Source organism: Piliocolobus tephrosceles, chromosome 2, assembly GCF_002776525.5.
Source record: "Piliocolobus tephrosceles isolate RC106 chromosome 2, ASM277652v3, whole genome shotgun sequence".
Classification (NCBI taxonomy): domain Eukaryota; kingdom Metazoa; phylum Chordata; class Mammalia; order Primates; family Cercopithecidae; genus Piliocolobus; species Piliocolobus tephrosceles.
The window spans coordinates 84,239,120-84,264,425 of record NC_045435.1 but is presented as its reverse complement, the minus strand read 5'-3'; the positions used below and the strand labels follow the sequence as shown (position 1 = coordinate 84,264,425).

Sequence of the window (25,306 nt, the reverse complement as noted above, 5' to 3'; positions counted from 1 at the left end):
GTAACACTCCCAGGCTGGCCCTAATCCTGCCGATCGGGGCATGTGCTGAAACACCCCAGTCCCAGCGTCCTGGGCGGAAGTAACCGAGACCTGGAGTTGGTGGGTAGGTATGGGTTCAGGCTGGGGAGGTTCGCGGACGGAAGCTCCCGCCTTGCGGTGCCGGATGGCCCCGCCCCTTAGCAACGGCTTAGCGTCCCTCCCTAGAGACAGGGATGACGCATCCCCGCACTGCTCGGTGGAGCCGGTAGGTAGGTGAGGCGGAGGGGTTGCGAGGCCAGCGCGGGCAGCGGGACCTCGAAAAGGCGCGGAGGGCTAGTGGACGGGGGTGGGGGGTGGGGTCTCGCAGGAGTCTGGTTGCTGAACCTTGGCCAGGGGGAAAGAAGGGAGGTGCACTTTATTTTATTTATTAATTTTGAGACGGAGTCTCGCTCTGTCGCCCAAGTTGGGAGTGTAATGGCGCGATCTCGGCTCACTGTAACCTCCGCCTCCCGGGTTCAAGCAATTCTCCTGCCTCAGCCTCCCGAGTAGCTGGGATTATAGGCACTCGCCATCATGCCGGCTAATTTTTGTATTTCTGTAGAGACGGGGTTTCACCCTGTTGGCCAAGCTGGTCTTAAACTCCTGACCTCAGGTGGTCCGCTCGCCTTGGCCTCCCAAATGTTTGGATTACAGGCGTGAGCCACTACGCCCGGCCTAGAAGTGCACTTTAAACAGCCTTGCAGTTAAGTCCTGTACTTACCAGACCACTTTTTGGGCCCCACCCCCATGCTGAGCATGTGGAAGTCCCATCAGCTACCCAGTCCCTCTCCGGATCCCTACTAGAGTTGTTACAGAGGTCAACTTCATTCCTTTCTCCACTTCGCCCATCCATTAGTTCATTTGTTCACACAATCATTCAGCAAGTACTTTCTAGGCACCAGCTGTGTGCCAAGCCCATGCCAGTCTCATGCTAGGTGCTAGGTGCCAAGTTTCCAGAGATCAACGTTACTTGAAAATGCCTGTGCAGCTGACAGGAAAGACAGATATGCACATATAATACAGGGAGACATACACTGGAGGGGAAAGATACAGTTGTGGGGGGCAGTTTGCATCAGGCGAATGCTTCAAAACGGTGGAGAGAACCCCAAGCCTGGGGGAGCAATAACCATTCATGGTGTTGTTTGCCTGGTAGCCCCAAGGTCAGATACTTCCAAAATCCCTTAAAGTCACAGATCCATTTGTCTGCTTATGCAGAACCCCGGGGTGTGAAATGGATAAAGGTGCAGGGTCCTTGTTGAATCAGGGGTGGGTGGCATAGAAGCCCTCCTGCTTAGGTGGCTCCCCACAGGTACCCACTTTGCAGAATCTCAGCACCCAGTTGGAGAACACTGTTGTGGTGCTAGAACATGGACCTTTGAGTCAGCCAGAGGTGAAGACCTCAGTTTCCATTCTGGTTCTGCCAGTGTTTGGTTGTGTGACCTTTGCAAGTTTCTTTACTTTCCTGGGCCCTAGTTTCCTCAGTTGTAAACTGGCAATAATAGTGGTACCTGCTGTGAGGTTGGAATACGCCTATTCATCTGTGTCTATTCAGCCAAGTGCTTGGCTACTCGTTGAATCAAGTGGGGTTGAATGTCAGTGAATCCAACCAGAAGCTTCCTCTGGCTCAAGCCAATAGGGCTCCCAGGTGATCTGAGTGGAGAGAAAGAAGAACTTGGGTTCAAATTTCAACTGTGGCTCTTGCTGGCTGTGTGACCTTGGGCAGTTCACTTCTCTGAGCTTCGTTTTCCTGCCTCTGAGAAATGAGGATACTCTCAGTTCCCACCTTAGAAGTTTAAATGAGATGATGCATAAAATAAGTCTAAGCCCCCAATAACAGTCACCATTCCCAACACTGTGCCCACCAGGGCCACCCCTGCCATCTCACTGGCCACTTACCTTCAACACACAGGGAGAACTGCCAGAATGACCAGAGGCAGAGGCCTTGCTGGGAGCCATGTCCTTCTCCTCCCTGCCAGTCACACTCATTCCCAGGCAGAGACTGCTGTCACCCATGAGGCCACGGCAGGAGGCAGACTGAGTCTTTCTGTCTGTCTGTCCTAGCTCCTGAGTATCCTGATAATGCACAGGTGCACAGAGTTGGGGCAGGGCTGGAAGGGAGCCACTGTGGAGGGCTGAGGGATGGAGTGGAAACAGATTCTGAGTTTGCAGCTCACTCTCACACCATCTTTGGGACACACCTCGGTGCGTCCCCCTATTGCCAGCTTGCATGGAGGGAAACAGTTTACCGGGGCAGCAAGTTCACCCATTATGGATTCATTTTGCCCCCAGCAACCCTGCAGTTTCCTGGACATTTGCACATCTGTTATCTCCAAAGATCCTTATAACTCCTTATAATGCACCAGTAAAGCAAACCAAGCATGTTCAGGCCTCTCTGAGAGCTGAGGAAGTCATGGAATGGAATGCTCTCCTGTGGATCTGGGACCCTGGCCTCTCTAAGCCCTGCTCTGTTGGGTGATTTTGTTCAAAGATGAAACAAACATCTATGGGTTTGCAGCATGATGAGGCTGAGCCCCAAGGGGTCCTCTGTTCTTTAGGGTGCTCCCGGAAGGGCTGGTGACTGTTAGACAGGTGGGCCAGACTCGGCATTGTCTTCAGCACCTGCCCTGGGAGGCAGCTGGCTGCCAGAGACTGGATTCAGGGAGCGGAGTTCCGCTGGGGGAGGCCTGGCAGGCCAGACTGGCTGGGGGCAGGTCGGCCTTTGGGCTGAGTGTCTGGGGCTTCCTGCCAGAGCCCCATCTGCCCTTCTTCAGCCCTCAGGCACCCTGACAACTCACCACCCCCTTCTTAGAAATGGACTCAGCTGCTGAGTGCTGCTTCAGCACTGCTGGGTAGGTTTGCTCTAGACAGCTCTGGCCATCCACCCCACTCCTCAGGTCAGTGCAGGCAAGGGCCCCCTGCCACAATCCATCAGGAGGCCTGCAGTAGCACAAAACACCCAGCAAAAAGAGTGCCCTGTTCTTCAAGCTCTCGGCTCTTTGTCTCAGTGTGCAGAAGGGATGGGAAAATGGGATGGGGCCGGGGAAGGGCGGCTTGCTTGGGCTAAGCCTCTATTTCCTTTTGTTAAGATGCTTTCCTTTTATTTCTTTTCTTTTCTTTTCTTTTTTGAGACGGAATCTCGCTCTGTCGCCTAGGCTGGAATGCAGTGGCATGATCTTGGCTCACTGCAACCTCTGTCTCCAGGGTTCAAATGATTCTCCTGCCTCAGCCTCTGGAGTAGCTAGGATTACAAGTGTGCACCACCACGCCCAGCTAATTTTTGTGTTTTTAGTAGAAATGGGGTTTTGCCATGTTGGCCAGGCTGGTCTCGAACTCCTGACGTCAAGTGATCTGCCACGTCAGCCTCCCGAAGTGCTGGGATTACAGGCATGAGCCACCAAGCCTGGCCTTTTTTTTTTTTTTTTTTTGAGATGGAGTTTTGTTCTTGTCATCCAGGTTGGGGTGCAATGGCGCGATCTCAGTTCACTGCAACCTCTGCCTCCCGGGTTCAAGTGATTCTCCTGCCTCAGCCTCTCGAGTAGCTGGGATTACAGACATATGCCACCACACCCGGCTAATTCTGTATTTTTAGTAGAGATGGGGTTTCACCATGTTGGCCAGGCTGGGCTGGTCTCAAACTCCTGACCTCAGGTGATCCACCCTCCTCAGCCTCCCAAAGTGCTAGGATTATGGGAGTGAGCCACCGCCCTGGCCTCTTTTTTTCTAATTGCAATTTTTATTGAGATAATTGTAGACCCTCTTTCTATTTTTTGCACTAGTATTATATACAAACCTCCTCTTCACCATATCCTTGTCCAATTTCTTGTCATGTACTCCTGCCCGAGGATTCTCCATGGTGATGAGTTTTGAGGTAGCCAAAAGCAACAGTGGCTTTTCAAGGGCTTGCTCCTCCCACAATAAAAACTCTATCAACCCTTGTCCTCCAGGTGGTGGATGTGCACGCACCCCGGCAGCATCTGCTACTCCTTTGCGTAAGACAGGAGAGTATACGTTTCCTGAGCTGATCTGACCCTGAGAGCCAGGGTGGGTAAATGCTATTTTGTTGCTGGTAGAGGGATCTGTGGGCCTATGGAGGGTCAGGATTGGGGTCCTGCTGGGGAGGCCATTTATTCCTCTGGCTCCTGGGGTATGGGAGGAGGTAGAGTGGGCAAACACAGGGGACGCAGGGCATGGTCCAGCGCTCACAGGTGCTAGGGAGGCTCATGCACCACACTGGGAAAAGGCAGGGGAGTCGAGCAGGGCTAGGCTGGGGGTGCTAGGGCTGCTTCTGGCTGAAAGTCATTTTAGGGAAATTTATTGGGTGAGCAAGCTCTGGGCCTCCCTCCCCATCTCCCGCTACTGAGAAGCCAGGCCTTACTCTATAAAATGGGGGAGAGGGGTGGACAAGTGCAGTCACACGCAGGGGTTGGGGGCATCTGCAGTGCTTCCCCTCACTCGGCCCTTAACTCTGGGTAGGCTAATTTCTCACATGCAGTGTCCAGGGAAGGCCCCACTGTCTCCTGGTGGGACTTGGGGTACTGTATGCCCGTCCAGATTAGGAGGAGACCACTCCCTCCTCCTTGCTCTTCTGTTACCCGTGGGTCATGGGCTGGGGCTTGTGGCAGACAGACAATCTAGGCATCCATATGTCTGGGGGCTGAGACAGAGGCTGGCAAGGGCGGACTGACGCTGAGATCTTCTCCTAGGAGCTTCGGCTGGGGCATCTCTCCGAGAAGCAGCATGGAGCAGCCTAACAGTAAAGGCTGTAGCCCAGGAAGAACCCCTCAAGGCCCAGAGTGCAGCAGTGCTCCTGGAGTCCAAGTGGGGACCCACAGGGGCCTAGAGTATAATCCGGGGAAGATTCTTCCAGGATCAGACTATGGATTGGGGAATCCTCCAGCCCTTGACCCCAAGCTCCCACATTTATCCCTGCCCCCGGCCCCACCCACACTCTCAGACTTGGGGCAGCCCCGGAAGTCACCCCTGACAGGCAATGATAAGAAGTACCCACTGATGAAGCAGCGTGGGTTCTACTCTGACATCCTCAGCCCTGGAACCTTGGATCAACTTGGAGTGAGTATGGCAGCCATCCCCTACCAAGCCTCAACCCTTGCTCTGGGCTCCGTTCACCCATCCTTTCATCCTTCTCCCCATCAGTCAGTCCATCTGTTCATTTAGCTGTCTGTCTATCAACCTATCCATCTGTCTATCCATCTACCCTCTATTCTGCCCTCATCCATCCTTCCATCCATTTTTCTCACCACCCATCCATCTGTCCATTCGACAACTCATTACTGAGCTCCTGCTGTGTGCCAGGCCCTGGATGGAGCCCTGGAGATGCGGCGGGGATGAGACGCCCATGTCCCTATTGTCGTTGTCATGGGGCAGTGGCTTTGGTAGGGAAGACCACCTCCCCTGGCTCTGGTTGGGAAGTTCCACAGATGAGGTGATGTACTGCTGAGATCTAAGAGACAGGATGTAAGAGTGGGGCCTGGGAGCGTGTTCCAGGCAGAGGAGACAACAGGTACAAAGACTTGGGGTCCCTGAGAGAGGGCACAGCTGTGTGAAGAAGGCTAGAATGTGAGGGAGGAGGCTGGGGGCAGGGGAAAGAGGGGAGGGAATGACAAGGAAAGAATTCAGAGTCCTGTACGTCCCAGGCAGTCTTAGGCTTAGGCCAGGGAGGGGCCAAGAAAGAGAGGGCAAGGACCCCCTGATATGCATTACACCAGCAGTGCCAGTGGCCCTTGGGAGAGGAAGTATGTACAGAGATACCTGCTGGCCTTGCAGTATCTGCTTCGTGGCTCAGCCCCAGGATGCACTGTAGAGTGTTCTCAGAGCAAGGAGGGGAGCTGGGCTGGACCAGAATGGGGCGGAGTCAGGATGTCCTGGGTGGCCACAGATTGTTACCCACTGTGGCCTTTGAACGGGAAATTGTGCATACTCACTGGTTCTGCCCACTCTTGTGCTCCTGGAGTGCTCCCTGGTGGACCTCAAGGGAGGCGCCTGGCCTCAGGGTCCCTCCCGAGTCCTGCCTGTCCCTGGGATGTTGACACATGCTCAGGGCTCTGTGGTTTGGTTTCAGGAGGTGTGTCGTGGCCCCCGAATGAGCCAGAACCTCCTGCGGCAGGCTGACCTCGACAAGTTCACCCCAAGAGGTCAGTGCTCAGGAGGGCTGTGTGAGTGGGTTCCGGTAGGTATTTCCAAGCAGGCTTTTGGCCTCAGGGAGACAGCCTTTTCTTGGCTGTGGGCCTCAGCTTCCTTAACTGTGGAGTGGGGATAATAAGAAACAGGGTGCTTCACAAGCGCCCACTCATGGTGAGTGCTCAGTCAGCCATAGCTGCCAAGTCATTACTCTTAGTGGAGCCATGACCTTGACACTGGGCTGGGCTGGGCTGGGCTGGGCTGCCAGGGGTCAGAGCCACAGCTTTCCTTCCCTGGCTGAGGTCAGAAGGGCATATGGGTGTATTTTCTGCCTCCTCTGGAATATGGGCCCTGAAGAGGCCAGGACTGTCTGAGTTGCTCCCTGCTGGGGCCCCCGCACCTAGAACAGGGCCTGGCTCAGATAGATGCCTGGGAGATCCTTGCTGCAGGAGGAAAGGGGGCTTCTCCTCTCAGGCTCATGGAGAGTCTCAGAGCACAGCTGGGGTGGTGAGGACTGGGACAGGTCTGCAGGGTGTGGGGCCTTCCCCAGTTGCAGAGGGGAGTACAGGGGCTCCAGGAGAAGCCCTGAGTGGTGGTGAGGAACTGCACAGGTGGCCTCCCACCTGGGCAGGGTTTGCCCCTCTCCCCTGGCAGGCAGGATGTCCCCTTGGATCAGGCCCAGATGCCCTGTGGCTCCCCCTGTCCACCCCTCCTCCTCACCCCGAGGAAAGATCTGGCTCCTTGCTGTCACTGTCCAGACCAGTCCTCCTAGCCCACAGGCCTTAGAAAACACCATGAGCATGTACATTTGTGCGCTTACCTGAGGGTCTGGCCTATTGTTTCCAACAGTATCACGAGTATCCGTGACCCAGAAAATGGCTACCAACCACAGATCTCAGCACTGAGGGTATTGGGAATGGTGTTCCTGCCACTCATGGCAGGGTGGGCAGGGGGTGATCGGCAGATGGCAGCTCTGCCCACATGAGAAAAAGTAGGCCCCAGTGGCACAGGGCAGTGTCAGTCAGGGCTCTCAGCAGCCAGTTGTGGACATTCACTCTGCTGCCCGAGGGCTGGGGTAGCCTCCCCCAGCGCACGGACACAGCAGGGTCTGGAGGCCAGGCATGGGTCTCTTCACCCTGGCTCCTTCTTGGCCACTGAGTGGGTCCTGGGGGTGGAGTGGTGTCACGCAGCCTCAAGAACTGGTGATTAGGGCTCTGAAAAGAGCCTTCTTGGCAGCCCTGAGATCTGGGCCTTTTTGATGGGGTCCCTTGACTACTCGGCAACCTGGTGAGAGCAGACTCCAGCTAATAGTGGAGGCTCCACTGAGCCTTGGACACCACCGAGGCCCCACCTCTAGAGGCCTCTGTGGGACCCCAGACACCACTCCTAAGGTGGGCCCTCCTGCAGCATGACCACCTCTTGGTCCCAGGGAGGCAGTAAGGCCCAAGGAAGGGGTAACCAGGGCCCCTGGGACTCTGGACCCTTCTTCCAACCGGAAAATAGAGGGGACCATCAGGAGGCTGCCCAGAGCCCAGCCAGGCCCTGGGAAATGTGGTCATCCCCTCCTGAAGCAAATGCCCACACCCGTCTCCCCACCTCTGTGGTCTCACTTTGCCTGGGACTTTCTTCTCCATTGACCATCTGGTGTCGCGGGCAAACTGAGATGGATGGTCATCCTATCAGTGGATCCCTCCCCACCAACTCCCCTTTCCCCAGGTATGGAATGGAAGCCTCTGTATACCCTGCTCATCTAAGTAGGGGCAGTCATTTTGTGATTTGAGGGTCCTGCAGGGCCAGAATGGTGGAGCCACCCACAGTATCCAGGATGCCTCAAGCTGGCAATAGCCTCAGGGAATGAATATCAGACTCTAATATGCTGAGGGGGCCTCTGCAGTAGGGGTGGGAGGAGCCCATCCCATTTCATCTTCTTGTCTAGTGGTAACCCTCGCCCTTGTTGAACTCAACACCTGGCTTGAGCAATGGCCCCTGGTGCTGGAGTCATGGGTGGTATGGAAAGGAGTGGTCAAGCATGCTGGCTCTGGACAGGGAGAGCAGGGCCAGGACAGACCTTCTGGAAGCAACCATCCCTCCAGGCTCATAGCCCCAGGGCACCTGGTGCCATGCCTTTCTCCCAGCCACTGCCCAGCCACAGGCAAGCTCTGAGCTTCCCACACTCCAAAGCATACTGCCTGATTGGTGATTTGTTTTATGGGGTAGAGGCTGGTTGTTGGGTGCTGGCTTGAGCCCCAAAGCCCCTGCCCCTGCTTCTGCCTGCAGTCGGAACCTTCGAGGTTCCTGAGGACTTCCAGGAGCGCGTGGAGCAGCAGTGCATTGGGTCCACCACCCGGCTGCACACCCAGACTGACTTCCCGCTGCAGGCCTATGAGCCCAAGGTGCAGGTGCCTTTCCAGGTGCTGCCAGGCCAGTGTCCTCGCAAGATTGAGATCGAGAGGTATGGCTGGGTGGGCTGTGGGGAGACTGTCCGGGAGATGGCATCCACCTGTCTCAGGGGGTGAGGAACTGCAGATCACCAGGTGACAATCCTCATAGCAGAACCTGTGCACAAGTGTTTAGATCGAATCTTCTAGCCCTTTGGTGTCTTAATAGGAACAATTTACATGTTTTGGAATTGGGGAAGGTGGTGTTGAGGTCAGTGAATGGGACTGTGGGGCAGGACAGAAGGGTAGTTGGAGCCCAGGACACCAGCCCCAGCCACCACACCACTTCCTGATGAGTCTCAGAGGGGCGGAGGGCTCCAGAGGGGTCTCTTGGCCACACCCCTGTCCCCACAACCCCGTAAGCCCTTGTGGACGCCCGTGGAACCACATCACACAAGCCAAGCCATCCTGAGGTCCCTTCCCTGCCCTTGACCAGGAGGAAACAGCAGTACCTGAGCCTGGACATTGAGCAGTTGCTGTTCAGCCAGGGCATCGACTCCAACAAGCTCATGCCTAGGCACCTGGACCCCCAGCGCCCCCAAACCATCGAGCAGGGCCATGACCCACTCTTCCCCATCTACCTCCCACTGAAGGTGAGTCAGGCTTCCGCAGATGGTTGAGGGACGGGGAACAGAGGTGCAGGACCCCAGTGGAAGCTCAAGAGTCAGATCTGAAAGGGGATTCCCACACCAGTCACCAGCACTCTCTTGTCAAACAGGGCAGGTCAACAATAGGAACCCATCCCAGGTACTTTGAGCCTCCTAGATGCGGCAGGAGGGGCCCCCAGCCTCCCTGGAATGCTGAGTCTTTGCTTCTTCCCTGGGTAGACTGTATGCCTGGCCTTGGCCTCCATGCCACCCATGGGCAACCTAGATGTGGCCCAGCTGGACTGTGGAGTAGTCCTACCTGACCAGGGCCCGCCTCAGGGTAGGGAGCTGCTTCTGGGCTCACTGAAACGGGAAGAGCAGGGATGGAAGAGGGAATCAGTGCCACCCCCTTGGGGTATGAATCAGGAAATGAATCCAGGGAGGAGAAAGAGGGAGCATGGCCTGGCTCTGGCTTTCACCCACCTCCCCTCCCTTCCTCTCTGCGGCCCTGAGTGTCTCTCGCCTGGTGGTCCCTGTAAGGAGGTAAAGCTGAGGCTGGCTAAGGGCTGCCTCCTGACAGGCCCGGATCTCATCATTTCCAAGTTGTAGTAGGGTCCCCAGGAAAACCCAAGGGCCACCTCTTCCCTTGGGCCTGAGCTAGGTGGCCCTGGGCAGTGGGAGAAAGAACCTACCGCCTGCTCTGGGTCCCTGGACACCCGTCTGCCTGAGCCTCAGGTGGCTTGGCTGGATGGGGATCCAGGGTTTCAAACACCCAACCAGATGCTGTGTACCCCTGGGAGCAGCAGTGGAGAGGGTCAGCCCCTAGCCCCCAGTGGAGAGGGTCAACCCCCAGTCCCAGCCTGCAGCTCTCTCACCTGGGGAGGGGATTACTTAGGCGCTCCATCCTTTGGCACACCCAGTCCCACCTGGGCCCCACTAGAGGAGCTGCTTCCTCCCAACGTTGGTCTGCTTTCTTCCAGGTATTTGACAATGAGGACTTTGACTGCCGGACTCCCAGAGAGTGGATCAACATGGGTTTGGAGCCAGGGTCTCTGGACAGGAAACCTGTCCCAGGAAAAGCCCTCCTGCCCACTGATGACTTCCTGGGGCATGGTGAGCAAGGCCAGTCTGGAGTGAGGGCACTATCTCATTCCAGTAGCAGCCCTGTCACAGACTCTGGGCTCCCCTAGGACCTTGGGTCCAGCCTGGTGGACCCAAGGCGAGGGGTCTTTCAAGACCTCTCAGCTGGGAGACAGGCCTAGGAGCTGGCCTCACAGAGGCAGGAAATGCAGGGACCAGGGAGAACATCGTCGGGAGAGCTGGAAAAGGGACAGCTGGATGGTGCCTAGTGTTTTGAAAAATCTTTGATTTTTTTGTTAGTAAAATGTGTACATGCTCGTTGGGAATGTTGAAACATGCACGGGGGGCACAGTTCCCCTCTCCATCCCTCCACCCAGAAGCCCCATTGTTGCAGCTCTAACCATGGCCCCTCAGCTTTCACTTCTGTGTGCACAACACATAACATCACACACTTGCTGACAAACACACATCCCCATCGTCATACACATTGACAAACACACTCACTGTCATGCACACCCCCAACAACCACTCTCATGTACACATTTTCACCACACAGAAACACACTCGCCTAATGTCACCCATCAACAACCACTGTCACACCTCACCATGCCCACTTGATGCCACACAGGTTTGCCTTGTCTTGGCCTTGTCTGTATCTGCCCAGGGAGTGCCCCTGGCTGCTCCTTTGGCCTCAGGCCTGCCCCAGTGGCTGTGAAGGTTCTCCCGTTTCCTGCCGTGGAAAGCAATGCCGGGTGGGCATCCATGGCTGCTGTCTTGGCCTGCACAGCTGGCTCTCGATGCAGCATCCTAGAAGGTCTGGGTCATCATTTGGGAAGTTGGAGGTGGCTGTTCCCCTGTGCAGGGCTGAAGTCTGCTCTGCTCCCCACCTGGTGGGTGGACAAGATGCTGTGAGTGGGGAGTGGGCCCAGTAGGCCAGCTCCAGGTGGGAAGCAGGATTGTGAGAGCCATGACTGGTTTTAAGACTGCGCAGCGAGTCCATTGAGCAGGCTGTAAATTTATGTTTCATTTTAAAAACACGTTAATGCTGGAATCAATTTCTCTGAACTAGACAAGAAGCCCAGAATGTTCCGTTTACTTTGGACTTAATTACAAAAATAATTTAACTCAATTGTTCCCAGATCACCAATTCCTGGTGATAAAACCAGAAGATTTGGGACTGCATTAACCTTAAATGCACCAAGTACCAGGCTCCACCGAGGTGCTCTGCTTACACCCCTTCACATGGCCCTGGTCTGGGGTGGTGGCATGGGTGGTAGGATGGGTGAGCAGGGAGGGGCTCTGCCGGGGACCTCTTGTTTTCTGCTGGGGGCTTCCAGTGACATATTTTCATGTGAGTTGAGCAGAGACAAGGCCAGCATTTTCAGAAAGGGAACCTACTAGGAAGGGAAGGGAAAAGCAAAACAGAGAAGCAAAATAGGTGAGCTATAGGCTTCTTTATCCATTGTTTTTTTTTTTTTTTTTTTTTGAGACGGAGTCTTGCTCTGTCGCCCAGGCTGGAGTGCAGTGGCCGGATCTCAGCTCACTGCAACCTCCGCCTCCCGGGTTCACGCCATTCTCCTGCCTCAGCCTCCCGAGTAGCTGGGACCACAGGCGCCGGCCACCTCGCCCGGCTAATTTTTTGTATTTTTAGTAGAGATGGGGTTTCGCCGTGTTAGCCAGGATGGTCTCAATCTCCTGACCTCGTGATCCGCCCGTCTCGGCCTCCCAAAGTGCTGGGATTACAGGCTTGAGCTACCGCACCTGGCCTCTTTATCCATTCTTTACTCATCCTCTAGCTGGTGTCAACAGGTGGGGAGCATTTCCTGAGAATTCCAGCCCTTCCTTCCTCAACCCAGTCTGTAGAACTCAAACAAAACAAAACAAAACAAAACAAAAAAACAGGGGGCCAGGCGTGGTGGCTCACGCCTGTAATCCCAGTACTTTGGGAAGCTGAGGCGGGCAGATCATGAGGTCAGGAGCTCAAGACCAGCCTGAACAACATGGTGAAACCCAGTCACTACTAAATTTACAAAAATTAGCTGGCCATGGTGGCGCACACCTGTAATCCCACCTACTCGGGAGGCTGAGGCAGGAGAATTGCTTGAACCTGGGAGGCGGAGGTTGCAGTGAGTGGAGATTGTACCACTGCATTCCAGCATGGGCAACAGAGCGAGACTCCATCTCAAAAAAACAAAACAAACAAAACAAAACAAACAGCTTCTGTCTCGGCTCACTGCAACCTCCATGTCCCAGGTTTAAACAATTTTTGTGCCTCAGCCTCCCAAGTAGCTGGGACTTCAGGCACCCACCACTACTCCCAGCTAATTTTTTGTATTTTTGTGCAGACAGGGTTTCACCATGTTGCCCAAGGTAGTCTCGAACTCCTGAGTGCAATCTGCCCACCTTTGCCTCCCAGAGTGCAGGGATTATAGGCTTGAACCACTGCGCCTGGCCTTAGTTTGTTTTTAAGCCACTATGCATTGCGGCTGCTCTCCTGGTCACCAAGTGTGTGCATCTTCCTTCTGCAAAAATTTATCGAACACCTGCAAGGTACTAGTTTTCATTCTAGGCCCAGGGACACAGCTGTGACTGAGATGGGACAAAGTCGCTCCTGCCCTTAGTGAGCTGACGCTAGCGTGAGCAGGTCAGCTGTGAACCAGGAGCTGATGCATAAATAGTGTGACTTTCGGCACTGTGAGGGATAGAATAGGGTAACAAGTCAGAGAGTGCCTGGGACAGGTGTGCTATTTTAGACACAGAGGCTTCTCCTTGGTGAAGGGAACAACCAGCAATGAGGTGACCTGAGTGGAGAGTGTTCCAAGCCGAGGGCACAGCCAGTGCAGAGGCTCTGCCATGGGAACAAGGTTGAAACTCATGGTAATAGCCAGATATCCAGTGTGGCTGGAGAGAAATGTGTGAGGGGCAGTGGCAGGAGGTAAGCTAGAGAAGTGGGCACAAGCTTTCAGCCCAGGGACCCAGTGGGAGGCCCATCCTGACCAAAGAGCAGCTCCTACCCTGTCCTGCCCTGCCGGGCCCTGTTCTCAGATGAGGGGCCCAGGGACTGAGCAGCCAGGGGCAGCCTGTGAGGAGGGCTTCACCCTGGCCTTGGTCACCTTGAAGGGGGTCCAACTCATTCATGACCTTTACAAATGGGTTCTCAGCAGGTCTCCCTTAACTTGGGGCTTTCGTGCTGCCTGTCCCAGCCTCCTATTGGCCTGTGTGTCTCTCTGCCCTGGTGGAGGTTGTGCTGAGCACCAGGGCAGAGAAGCCTGGTCTTTCTGGCTCTCCTGCAGCCCGGGTTCCTCAGAAGCCAGCTTGGCTGGGAGGAAGCAGGGCCCTGGCTCTGCTGGAGCAGATGGGGGCATCCCGGCGGGAGAGACTCCGGACTGGTGATCTCTGAGACCCATTTCCAGCGCTGCTGCCAGCACTCAGAGTCCCCTTCCTGCCCCCATGGCAGGTGGCACTGGTGGGGTTTCCTCTCCTGTTTCAGAGGACCCCAAGAGTCAGAAGCTGAAGTATGAATGGTGCAAGGTCGGCGTCCTGGACTACGATGAGGAGAAGAAGCTATACCTGGTGCACAAGACAGACGAGAAAGGCCTGGTGCGAGATGAGATGGGGAGGCCCATCCTGAATGCAGGGGTCACCCCTGAAGGTACGAGCTGCTGCTGCTGCCCCAGGCAGACCCCCAGCTTGGGCCTGACCGGCCCATGACTGAGGCCAACCCCGCCCAGGGCACTGCCAGATCAGTTCTGGATTCTACTTTGCTTTGTTTGCCCAGCGCACTGACTGGTAAGGACCAGAGGGCTCATCACTCAAGATACCCCAGAAAGGGCAAGTGGCCATTATTTGGCATGTCAGCTCTGAGCCCAAGTCCCATCAATAAGTGATGCCTGCCCTGGGTGTGGGATCAAGGGATGGACACTTGAACAGCCATGCCTGTATAACTGCTTGTCTAAATACTTTCTTTTCTTTTTCTTTTTTTTTTTTTTTTGAGACAGAGTCTGGCTCTGTCACCCAGGTTGGAGGGCGGTGGTGCAATCTTGGCTCACTGTGACCTCTTCCTCCCGGGTTCAAGCGATTCTTGTGCCTCAGTCTCCCAAGTAGCTGGGATTACAGGCGCCCACCACCACACCTGGCTACTTTTTCGTATTTTTAGTAGAGACAGGATTTTACCATGGTGGCCAGGTTGGTCTGGAACTCCTGGCCTCAAGCAATCTTCCCCCCTCGGCCTCCCAAAGTGCTGGGATTACAGGCGTCAGCCACCGCACCCCAGCCTTGTCTATGTGCTTTCACATCCGTCCATGATACCTTGCGAGATGGGCCGGGCAGGGAGTGTCGTCATGCCCATTTCACAGATGCAGCAGGGGGTCAGAAGAGGGAAACAATTTGTTCAGGGCCACAGGGCATCCGCGGCACAGCCGGCCGGAACCTAGTGCTCCAGCCCAGAAGCCTGACTGTGTGTCCCCTTCTCCCTCCCACCTGGCCCCCAGGAAGGCCACCCCTTCAGGTCTGTCAGTACTGGGTGCCACGGATCCAGCTTCTCTTCTGTGCTGAGGACCCTTATGTGTTCGCACAACGTGTGGTCCAGGCCAACGCCCTGCGCAAGAACACGGAAGCGCTGCTGCTCTACAACCTGTATGTGGACTGCATGCCCTCTGACGGCCAGCGTGTCATCAGTGAACAGAGCCTGAGCAAGATCAAGCAGTGGGCCCTGAGCACGCCTCGGATGCGCAAAGGCCCCTCGTGAGTCCCCGCTCGGCCTTCCCCATTCTGGGCATCTCCTTCTCCAGGGAACCTTCCCCTGGGAAGTTGGTGCTACTCTAGGGTGGAGCTCCCTCAGGGCTCGTCTGTTTGAGACTGTCCTGCCTATTGCCCTATGGACTTGTTGGGGCCCCAAACAACTTTTTGTCCATCTCCAGATCCCTCATTATCCATATGGACTCTTGGATTCTTATTTTATTCAAAGGGTTACAATGGACTACTTTTTAAAAATTTCGATGCTCAAATTGTCCCAGATTTGGCCAGTGGGAGACTTTTCAAGTTAATTCCTGTGTCGTTTTACCATGTTTCCATTATTCTTCAAAACCCTCGGATGATGGTTTATTAGCAACATGCCCCTAAGATAACTTCACTTTCTGGCACAGCAAGAATTTCCAGGCTCATTGTGTATTTTCCCAGATCCAGTCCTGAAACCAGCTGTTTCTCCAAGGAAGCTCCTTTTATTATTTTAGTTTATTTTTTGAGACAGGTTCTTACTCTGTCACCTAGGCTGGAGTGCCTGGAGTGCAGTGGGGCCATCTTGGCTCACGGTAGCCTCAGTTTCCTGTGCTCAAGCAAGCCTCCCACCTCAGACTCCTGAGTAGCTGGGACTTAGGCATGTACCACAACATCTGGCTAATTCTGTTTATTTTTTGTAGAGACAGATATCCCTATGTTGCCTAGGCTGGTCTTGAATGCCTAGGCTCAAGTAAATCTCCCACCTTGGCTTCCCAAAGTGTTAGGATTATAGGCATGAGCCATCATGCCTGGGTGGAAGTTCCTTTTAGTTGAGGAATGATATTTAGAAGCCAAGATCTGGACATTAGATGTGCTCATTGCTACTGGGATATCATTATTTTGAGACTTCCATAGCAGACAGATCTGGGAAATATATATATGGATGGTCCCCAATTTATGATAGTTTGACTTACCATTTTTCTTTCTTTCTATTTATTTATTTAGTTAGTTAGTTAATTAGTTATTTTGAGATGGAGTTTGATTCTTGTCTCCCAGGCTAGAGTACAGTGGCTCGATCTTGGATCACTGCAACCTCTGCCTCCTGGGTTCAAGAGATTCTCCTGCCTCAGCCTCCCAGGTAGCTGGGATTAAAGGCACCTGCCACCATGCCTGGGTAATTTTTGTATTTTTAGTAGAGATGAGGTTTCACTATTTTGGCCAAGCTGGTCTCAAGCTCCCGACCTCAGGTAATCCACCAGTCTCAGCCTCCCAAAGGGATTACAGGTGTGAACCACCACACCCAGCCAACTTACCATTTTTCAACTTTATGATGGTGTGAAAGTGATATGCATTCAGTAGAAACTGTACTTCAAGCATCCATGCAACTGATCTTTTTTTCATTTTCAGTAGTATTCATTTCAAGAGATTTTAATCACTTTATTATAAAATAGACTTTGTGTTACATAATTTTGCCCAACTGTAGGCTAATGTGAGTGTTCTGAGCACATTTAAGGTAGACTAGGCTAAACTATGGTGTTCAGTAGCTTAGGTGTATCAAGTGCATTTTAAACTTATGACAGGTTTACTTGGAATGTAGCCCCACTGTAAGTAGAGGAGCATCTGTATATTTACAGTCATGCATCACTTAATGATGGGGAGGTGTTCTGAGAAATGTGTCATCAGGTGATTTCATCGTTGTGCAAACATCGTAGTGTGTACTGACACAGACCTTGATGATATAGCTGGCTGCACACCCAGAATATGTGGTACAGCTTAGTGCTCCTAGGCCACAAAACTATACAGGGTGTGATTATTGAGTATTGCAGGCAACTGTAACACAATGGCAAGTATTCGTGTATCTAAATATAGAAAATATACAGTAAAAATACAGTATACAAGATAAAACATGGTACATCTATGTAGGCACTTACCATGAGTGGACTTTGCAGGGCTGGAAGTTGCTCTGGTTGAGTCAGTGAGTGAGTGGTGAGTGAATGTGAAGACCTAGGATATTATTATACGCTACTGTGGACTTTATGAATACTGTATACACTTAGGCTACACTAAATTTATTTTAACATTTTCTTTCTTCAATAATAAATTAACCCAACACACCTTAGGACCAGGCATGATGGCTTACATCTGTAATCCCAGCACTTTGGGAGGCCAAGGTGGGTGGGTTGATTGAGGCCAGGAGTTCAAGACTAGCCTGGCCAACATGGCAAAACGCCGTCTCTACTTAAAAAAATACAAAAATTAGCTGAGCATGGTGGCACATGACTATAATACCAGCTACTTGGGAGGCTGAGGCACCAGAGTCGCTTGAACCTGGGAGACAGAGGTTGCAGTGAGCTGAGATGGCTCCACAGCACTCCAGCATAGGTGACAGAGTGAGACTGTCTCAAAAATATATAGTTAATTAATTAATTAGTTAACTTTAGCTTACTTTAACTTTTCTATTTTATAAACTTTTAATTAAAAAAAACCTTTTTGACTCTTTTGTATTAACATATTTTCTTTAAGGTTGGACACTGTGGCTCATGCCTGTAATCCCAGCACTTTGGGAGGCTGAGGGGGGTGGATCACTTGAGGTCAGGAGTTCGAGACCAGCCTGGCCAATATAGTGAAACACTGTCTCTACTAAAAATACAAAAATTAGCCAGGCATGATCGTGGGTGCCTGTAATCCCAGCTACCTAGGAGGCTGGGGCAGGAGAATCTCTTGAACCCTGGAGGTGGAAGTTACAGTGAGCCAAGATCGCACCACTGCACTCCAGCCTGGGGGACAGAGTGAGACTCCATTTCAAAATATATATATATATATATTTTTTTTTTTTTCTTAAATCCTTATTCTATAAGCTTTTTAAAAAATGAGTTTTTTGTTTGTTTGTTTTTTGCTTTTTAAACATTTTTGTTAAAAACAAAGACACAAGAACACACATTAGCTTAGGCCTGCACAGGGCCTGGGTCATCAATATCACTATCTTCCAGCTCTACATCTTATCCCACTAGAAGGTCTTCAGGGACAGTAATGAGACAGTAATCTTCAGGGACAGATGACACATGGAGCTGTCATCTCCTGTGATTATGGGATACTTTCTGAAGGACCTGCCTGAGGCTGTTTTACAGTTAACTTAAAAAAAAGAAAAGGTAGAAGGAGTACACTCTAAAATAACAATTAAAAAGTATAGTATAGTATGGTATAGTAAAACCAGTAACACAGTCATTTATTATCATTATCACTTATGTTCTGTACATAACTGTATGAGCTATGCTTTTATATGACTGGCTGCAGTAGGTTTGTTTACACTAGCATCATTGCAAACACTTGAGTAATTTGTTGCATTTTGACATTACGATGACTATGACGTCACTAAGCAATGGGAATTTTTCAGCTCCATTATAATCTTATGGAACCACCATCATATATGCAATCTGTAACCAAAATGTCATTATGTAGCACTTGACTGTATGTATACTACTCAAAATAGCTATTACTCAAAAAGCTATACTCAGAGATCTGTTACTCTTCACCTCCACATCCCGTCCACATTCCCCATCTTTTCCATTGTGTTTCTACCACATGCCCACAGGTAACCAATATTGATAGTTTCTCGTTTATCCTTTCTGTGTTTTTTATTGCACAAATGAGTAGAAACATGTATATTTCAGATATATGCATGTTTTCTTATACTCCCTACTTTCTTACGTGAAGGGTAGCATGCTACAGACGTTCTTTTGCACATTCAGTTGTCTTGGCATCCTTGTTAAAAATCATTTGACTGGCCAGGCATGGTGGCTCATACTTGTGATCCTATCACTTTGGGAAGCAGAGATGGGCAGATCACCTGAGGTCAGGAGTTTGAGACCAGCCTGGCCAACATGGTAAAACCCCGTCTCTACTAAAAATACAAAAATTATCTTGGCGTGGTGCACACGCCTGTAGCCCCAGCTACTCAGGAGGCTGAGGCACAAGAATCGTTTGAACCCAGGAGGCGGAGGTTGCAGTGACCCGAGATGGTGCTGCTGCACTCCAGCCTGGGTGACAGAGGGAGACTCTGTCTCAAAAAAAAAAAAAAAAAAAAAAGAAAGAAAAGAAAGAAAGAAATTGGTCTATTTTAAGCTTTCTACTTCTAATGGAGTCATTTTCTTATACATTGTTTCTCTAGAAAATTATCCATCTTATATCTGTTTTGAAATATATTTGCATAGAATTCTGCAAAGTTGTTTTTTATTTTCAATTTTTTTTTCTGGTTCAATGTTTACTCCTCATTACCTATTATTTTGTAAAGTTATGCTCTCTTCCTGTTTTTGCTTTATTAAGTTACTTAGTAGTTTGTTCAGTTTTTTGTTGTTGTTGTTGTTGTTTGTTTTTTTTTTCGAGACAGAATTTCGCTCTTGTTACCCAGGCTGGAGTGCAATGGCGCAATCTCGGCTCACTGCAACCTCTGCCTCCTGGGTTCAAGAGATTCTCCTGCCTCAACCTCCCAAGTAGCTGGGACTACAGGTACCCGCCACCACGCCTGGCTAATTTTTTGCAGTTTTAGTAGAGATGGAGTTTCACCATGTTGGCCAGGCTGGTCTCAAACTCCTGACCTTAGGTGATCCACCTGCCTTGGCCTCCCAAAGTGCTGGGATTACAGGTGTGAGCCACTGCACCAGGCCCGGTTTGTTAATTTAAAAAAGAGGATTTAAGTTTATTAATGTAATTGCTTTTCTATATCTCTCTTATGAATTTCTACTATTATCTTTATTTCCTTCCTTGTGCCATCTTTGGGCTTACCTGTTGTATAGTTTGTGTGTTGGGTGTATGTGTGTGTGCCTACATGTATTAGGAATTTAATTCATTTCGTTCTTATTGACAAATGTGTTTAAGGCTATGAACTTTCTTCTGATAATTGCTTTAAAAGTAGTCCACAGAGGGGCTGGGCACGGTGGCTCACGCCTGTAATCCCAGCACTTTGGGAGGCCGAGGCAGGTGGATCACGAGGTCAAGAGACCATTCTGGCCAACATGGTGAAACCCTGTCTCTATTAAAAATGCAAAATTAGCCGGGCATGGTGGCAGGCACCTGTAGTCCCAGCTACTTGGGAGGCTGAGGCAGGAGAATTGCTTGAACCCAGGAGGCAGAGGTTGCAGTGAGCCGAGATTGTGCCACTGCACTCCAGTCTGGCGACAGAGCCACACTCCGTCTCAAAAAAAAAAAAAAAAAAAAAAAAAAAAAGGTAGTCCACAAATTCTGAAGCCTAGTATTTCTTTTTTTTTTTTCCCCCTTGACACTCAACTCTGCCTCCTGGGTTCAAGTGATTCTCGTGCCTTAATCTCCCTGAGTAGCTGAAATTACAGGTGTCTGCTACCACGCTTGGCTAATTTTTGTATTTTTAGTAGAGATGGGGTTTTCCTATGTTGGCCAGGTTGGTTTTGAACTCCTGACCTCAGGTGATCCGCCTGTGTCGGCCTCCCAAAGTACTGGGATTACAGGTATGAGCCACCGCACCTGACCCTTTTTCCTTTTTTTTTTTTTTTTGAGGTGGAGTTTTGTTCTTGTTGCCCAGGCTGGAGTTTAATGGCACAATCTCGGCTCACTGCAACCTCCGTCTCCTGGGTTCAAGCGATTCTCCTGCCTCAGCCTCCCGAGTAGCTGGGATTACAGGCATGTGCCACCATACCTGACTAATTTTGTATTTTTAGTAGAGACGGGGTTTCTCCATGTTGGTCAGGTGGGTCTCAAACTCCTGACCTCAAGTGATCTGCCCGCCTTGGCCTCCGAAAGTGCTGGGATTACAGGCATGAGCCACTGTGCCCAGCCCCTTTTTCCCATTTTTTAAATGGGATTATTCATTTTTTCTTTGTTCAATTGCTCAAGTTCCTTATGGATTCTGGATATTAGATCTTTGTCAGATGCATAGTTTGTGAATATTTTCTCCAATTCTGCAGGTTGTCTGTCTACTCTGTTGATAGTTTCTTTTGCTGTGCAAAAGCTCTTTAATTAGGTCCCACTCTTCAATTTTTGTTTTTGTTGCAATTGCTTTTGAGGACTTAGTTATAAATTCTTTCCCAAGGCCAATGCCCAGAATGGTGATTCCTAGGTTTTCTTCTAGGATTCTTATGGTTTGAGGTCTGACATTTAAATCTTTAATCCTGGTTGAACGAGATGGCTGACACCTATAATCTCAGCACTTTAGGAGGTTGAGCGAGGTGGATGGTTTGAGCTCAGGAGTTCAAGATCAGCCTGGACAACATGGTGAAACCTCATCTCTACCAAAAACCACAAAAAAATTAGCCAGGCATGGTGGGGCGCACCTGTTGTCCTAGCTCCTTGGGAGGCTGAGGTGGAAGGATCACTTGAACCTAGAGGGTGGAGGTTGCAGTGAGACGCACTGGTACCACTGCACTCCAACCTGGGTGACAGAGCGAGATGCTGTCTCAGAAAAAAAAAAAAAAGAAAGAAAGAAAGAACAACTTAAATCTTTTATCCATCTTGAGTTAATTTTTGTTTATGGTGAAAGGTAAGGGTCCAGTTTCAATCTTCTGCATATGGCTAGCCAGCTATCCCAGCACCATTTATTGAATAGGGAGTCCTTTCCTGTCAGGGGAACCAGCCCCCAGTATTTCAACATAGATTTTTTTCTATTTTCCCTAAATGTCGGCCAGTCTGAGAAATAAAGAGAAAGAGTACAAAGAAAGAAATTTTACAGCTTGGCCTCCAGGGATGACATCACATATCGGCAATTTCTGTGATGCCCCTTGAGCCACAAAACCAGCAAGTTTTTATCAGGGATTTCAAAAGGGGAGGGGGGTACGAACAGGGAGTAAGTCACAAAAATCACATGCTTGAAAGGGCAATAAAAGATCACAAGGGCAGAGGCAGAGCAAGATCACAAAGCCAGGGTGAAATTAGAATTACTGATGAGGTTCCATGTCCTGCTGGGCATGTATTATCATTGATAAACATCTTAACAGGAAACAGGGTGCAAGAGCAGACAACCAGTCAGACTAGAATTCGCCAGGCTGGAATTTCCTAATCCTAGCAAGCCTGAGGGCACTGCCGGAGACCAGGGCGTATTTCATCCCTTATCTTCAACCGCTTAAGGCAGACACTCCCAGAGCAGCTGTCCACAGACCTCCCCTGGGAATGCATTCCTTTCCCAGGGTTATTCCTTGCTGGGAAAAGAATTCAGTGATATTTCCCCTATTTGCTTTCTGCAATAAGAAAAATATGACTCTGTTCTGCTTGGCCCTGCTGGCAGTCAGACCTTATAGTTATCTCCCTTGTTCCCTGAAAATCGCTATTATCCTGTTCCTTTTCAGGGTGCCCAGATTTTATATTGTTCAAACACACATGTTTTACAAGCAATTTGTACAGATAATGCAATCATCACAGGGTCCTGAGGCGACATACATCCTCAGCTTACAAAGATGATGGGATTAAGAGATTAAAGTAAAGACAGGCATAGGAAATTATAAGAGTATTGACTGAGGAAGTGATAAATGCCCATGAAATCTTCATAATTTATGTTCAGAGATTGCAGTAAAGACAGGCGTAAGAAATTATAAAAGTTTTAATTTGGGGAACTAATAAATGTCCATGAAATCTTCACAATTTGTGTTCTTCTGCCGTGGCTTCACCTGTTCCCTCTGTTTGGGGTCCCTGACTTGCCGCAACACATTCCTCATTGCCTATTTTTGTCAACTTTGTTGAAGATCAGATGGCTATAGGTGTGTGGCTTTATTTCTGGGCTCTCTATTCTGTTACATTGACCTATATGTCTGTTTTTGTAACAGTACTATGGTGTTTTGGTTACTGTAGCCTTGTAGTACAGTTTGAAGATAAGGTGATGCCTCCAGCTTTGTTCTTTTTGCTTAGGTTTGCTTTGGCTATGCAGGTTTCATATGAATTTTCAGCTAATTTTTTCCTAGTTCTGTGAAAAATGACTTGGTAGTTTGATGGGAATTGTGTTGAATCTGTAGATTGCTTTAGACAGTGTGGCCATATTAACAGTATTGATTCTTCCAGTCCATCAGCACGGAGTGTTTTTCCATTTGTTTGTGTCATCTCTGATTTCTTTTAGCAGTGTTTTGTAGTTCTTCTAGAGATCTTTTACCTCCTTGGTTAAAGGTATTCCTAGGTATTTTTTTTGTGGCAATTGTAAATGGGATTGTGTTCTTGATTTGGCTCTTAGCTTGAACATTATTGGTGTGTGGAAATGCTCCTGATTTTCGTACATTGATGTTATTTCCCGAAACTTTACTGAAGTTGTTCATCAGTTCCAGGAGGCTTTTGGTGGAGTTCTAATGCTTTTGGATCTGCATTTTACTTTGTTTGATATCAACATAGCAACCTGAAATTTTATTGTTTCCATTTGCCTGATAAATCCCTCTATTTTGAGCCTTTCTGAACTAATTCATTTTAGATCAATTTCTTACTTTCAGCATATAGTTTGAGTTTTATTTGTGACCCAATTTTAAAATATTTTTCCTGTAATAAGTTAAGCCCATTCACATTTATTGGTATGGCTAATAGGTTTGACCTCAACTCAGTCATATTACTTCATGTTGTAATCATTATGTGTATTGTAATACAATGCTGTGTTTCTTTCTCTACATGATATGTTTTCTTAGTTCTTCTATTTTAAAAATTTCTTTTGGTGTCTAGGAAGGTTTGTACCTTTATTTCAGTGGTTTTTATTTTGTTGTTTTTGTTGTTTTTTGAGATGGAGTCTCGCTGTGTCACCCAGGCTGGAGTGCAGTGGCGCAATCTCAGCTCACTGCAAGCTCCACCTCCCAGGTTCACACCATTCTCCTGCCTCAGCCTCCCAAGTAGCTGGGACTACGGGCGCCTGCCACCATGCCTGGCTAATTTTTTGTATTTTTAGTAGAGGCAGGGTTTCACTGTGTTAGCCAGGATGGTCTCAATCTCCCGACCTCGTGATCCGCCCACCTCAGCCTCCCAAAGTGCTGGGATTACAGATGTAAGCCACTGTGCCCGCCCTAGTGGTTTCTTTTATAGTCTCCATTATCTCCTGCTTTCCTACTTAACCCTTTAGTATCTGGCCTGTTTTGTTGTTGTTTGTTTTGTTTTGAGACAGGGTCTTGCTCTGTCACCCACACCACAGTGCAGTAGCACAATCATAGCTCACTTCAGCCTTGACCTTCTGTGCTCAAGCTGTCCTCATACTTCAGCCTCCTGAGTAGCTGGGACCACAGGTGTGAGCTACCATGCTTGGTAAATTTTTGTATTTTTGTAGAGACAGGGTCTCCCTATGTTGCCCAGGCTGGTCTCAAACTCTTGGGCTCAAGCAGTCTGCTCACCTCAGCCTCCCAAAGTGCTGGGATTATAGGAGTGAGTCACCATGCTCAGCTCTACTTAATTAATTAATCAATTTATTTATTTATTTTTGAGACGGAGTCTCGTTCTGTCGCCCAGGCTGGAGTGCAATGGTGCCATCTCTGCTCACTGCAACCTCTGCCTCCTGGGCTCAAGCTATTCTCCTGCCTCAGACTCCTGAGTAGCTGGGATTTCAGGAGCCTACCACCATGCCTGGCTATTTTTTATATTTTTAGTAAAGAAGGTCATCATGTTGGCCAGGCTGTTTTCGAAATCCTCACCTCAAATGATCCGCCTGCCTCGGCCTCCCAAAGTGCTGGGATTACAGGCATGAGCCTCCGTGCCCATACTCTACTTCATATTTTAACTGTTAAAATATTATTACTTTCCTCCACACTCATCTCCACCTTTTAGTCTTCAACTTACAATAAACTCTATTAAACGTATCAGTCTTTTTTCCTGAAGTCTCCCGTCATCTCTTTGTTATATAAAGTTCCTTTTCTAGTATATTCCCCATGAAGGGCTCAAGGTTATAGAGTTCCTTGAGTTCTCATACATTTAAAACATGAAGGACAGCTTGACCAGATATAAAATTCTTAGTTCACAGCTTTTATTCTATGAGTTTTAAAAAATTACTCCACTTTGGTTGCCTTGCCTGTGTGTTACTTTTAAGAAGTCTGAGGCCAGGCCGGGCACGGTGGCTCAAGCCTGTAATCCCAGCACTTTGGGAGGCTGAGACGGGCAGATCACGAGGTCAGGAGATCAAGACCATCCTGGCTAACCCGGTGAAACCCCATCTCTACTAAAAAAATACAAAAAACTAGCCGGGCAAGGTGGCAGGTGCCTGTAGTCCCAGCTACTCGGGAGGCTGAGGCAGGAGAATGGCGTAAACCCAGGAGGCGGAACTTGCAGTGAGCTGAGATCCGGCCACTGCACTCCAGCCTGGGTGACAGAGCAAGACTCCGTCTCAAAAAAAAAAAAAAAAAAAGAAGAAGAAGTCTG

General features: G+C 49.9%; 1 protein-coding gene across 1 annotated transcript in view; it reads left to right on the top strand.

Annotated features, from left to right (window-relative positions):
- The first annotated feature begins 213 nt into the window (after nt 1-213).
- DNAH1 (dynein axonemal heavy chain 1) overlaps nt 214-25,306 on the top strand; it is an 87,578-nt gene continuing 62,485 nt past the window's right edge. Inside the window, exons 1-9 of the mRNA XM_023195578.2 lie at nt 214-244; nt 3,963-4,059; nt 4,722-5,088; nt 6,098-6,170; nt 8,434-8,608; nt 9,031-9,187; nt 10,162-10,294; nt 13,752-13,913; nt 14,752-15,004. Of these exons, the coding sequence (XP_023051346.2) occupies nt 4,756-5,088; nt 6,098-6,170; nt 8,434-8,608; nt 9,031-9,187; nt 10,162-10,294; nt 13,752-13,913; nt 14,752-15,004 (1,286 nt within the window). The 5' untranslated portion in view covers nt 214-244; nt 3,963-4,059; nt 4,722-4,755. The remainder of the gene's footprint in view (nt 245-3,962; nt 4,060-4,721; nt 5,089-6,097; nt 6,171-8,433; nt 8,609-9,030; nt 9,188-10,161; nt 10,295-13,751; nt 13,914-14,751; nt 15,005-25,306) is intronic.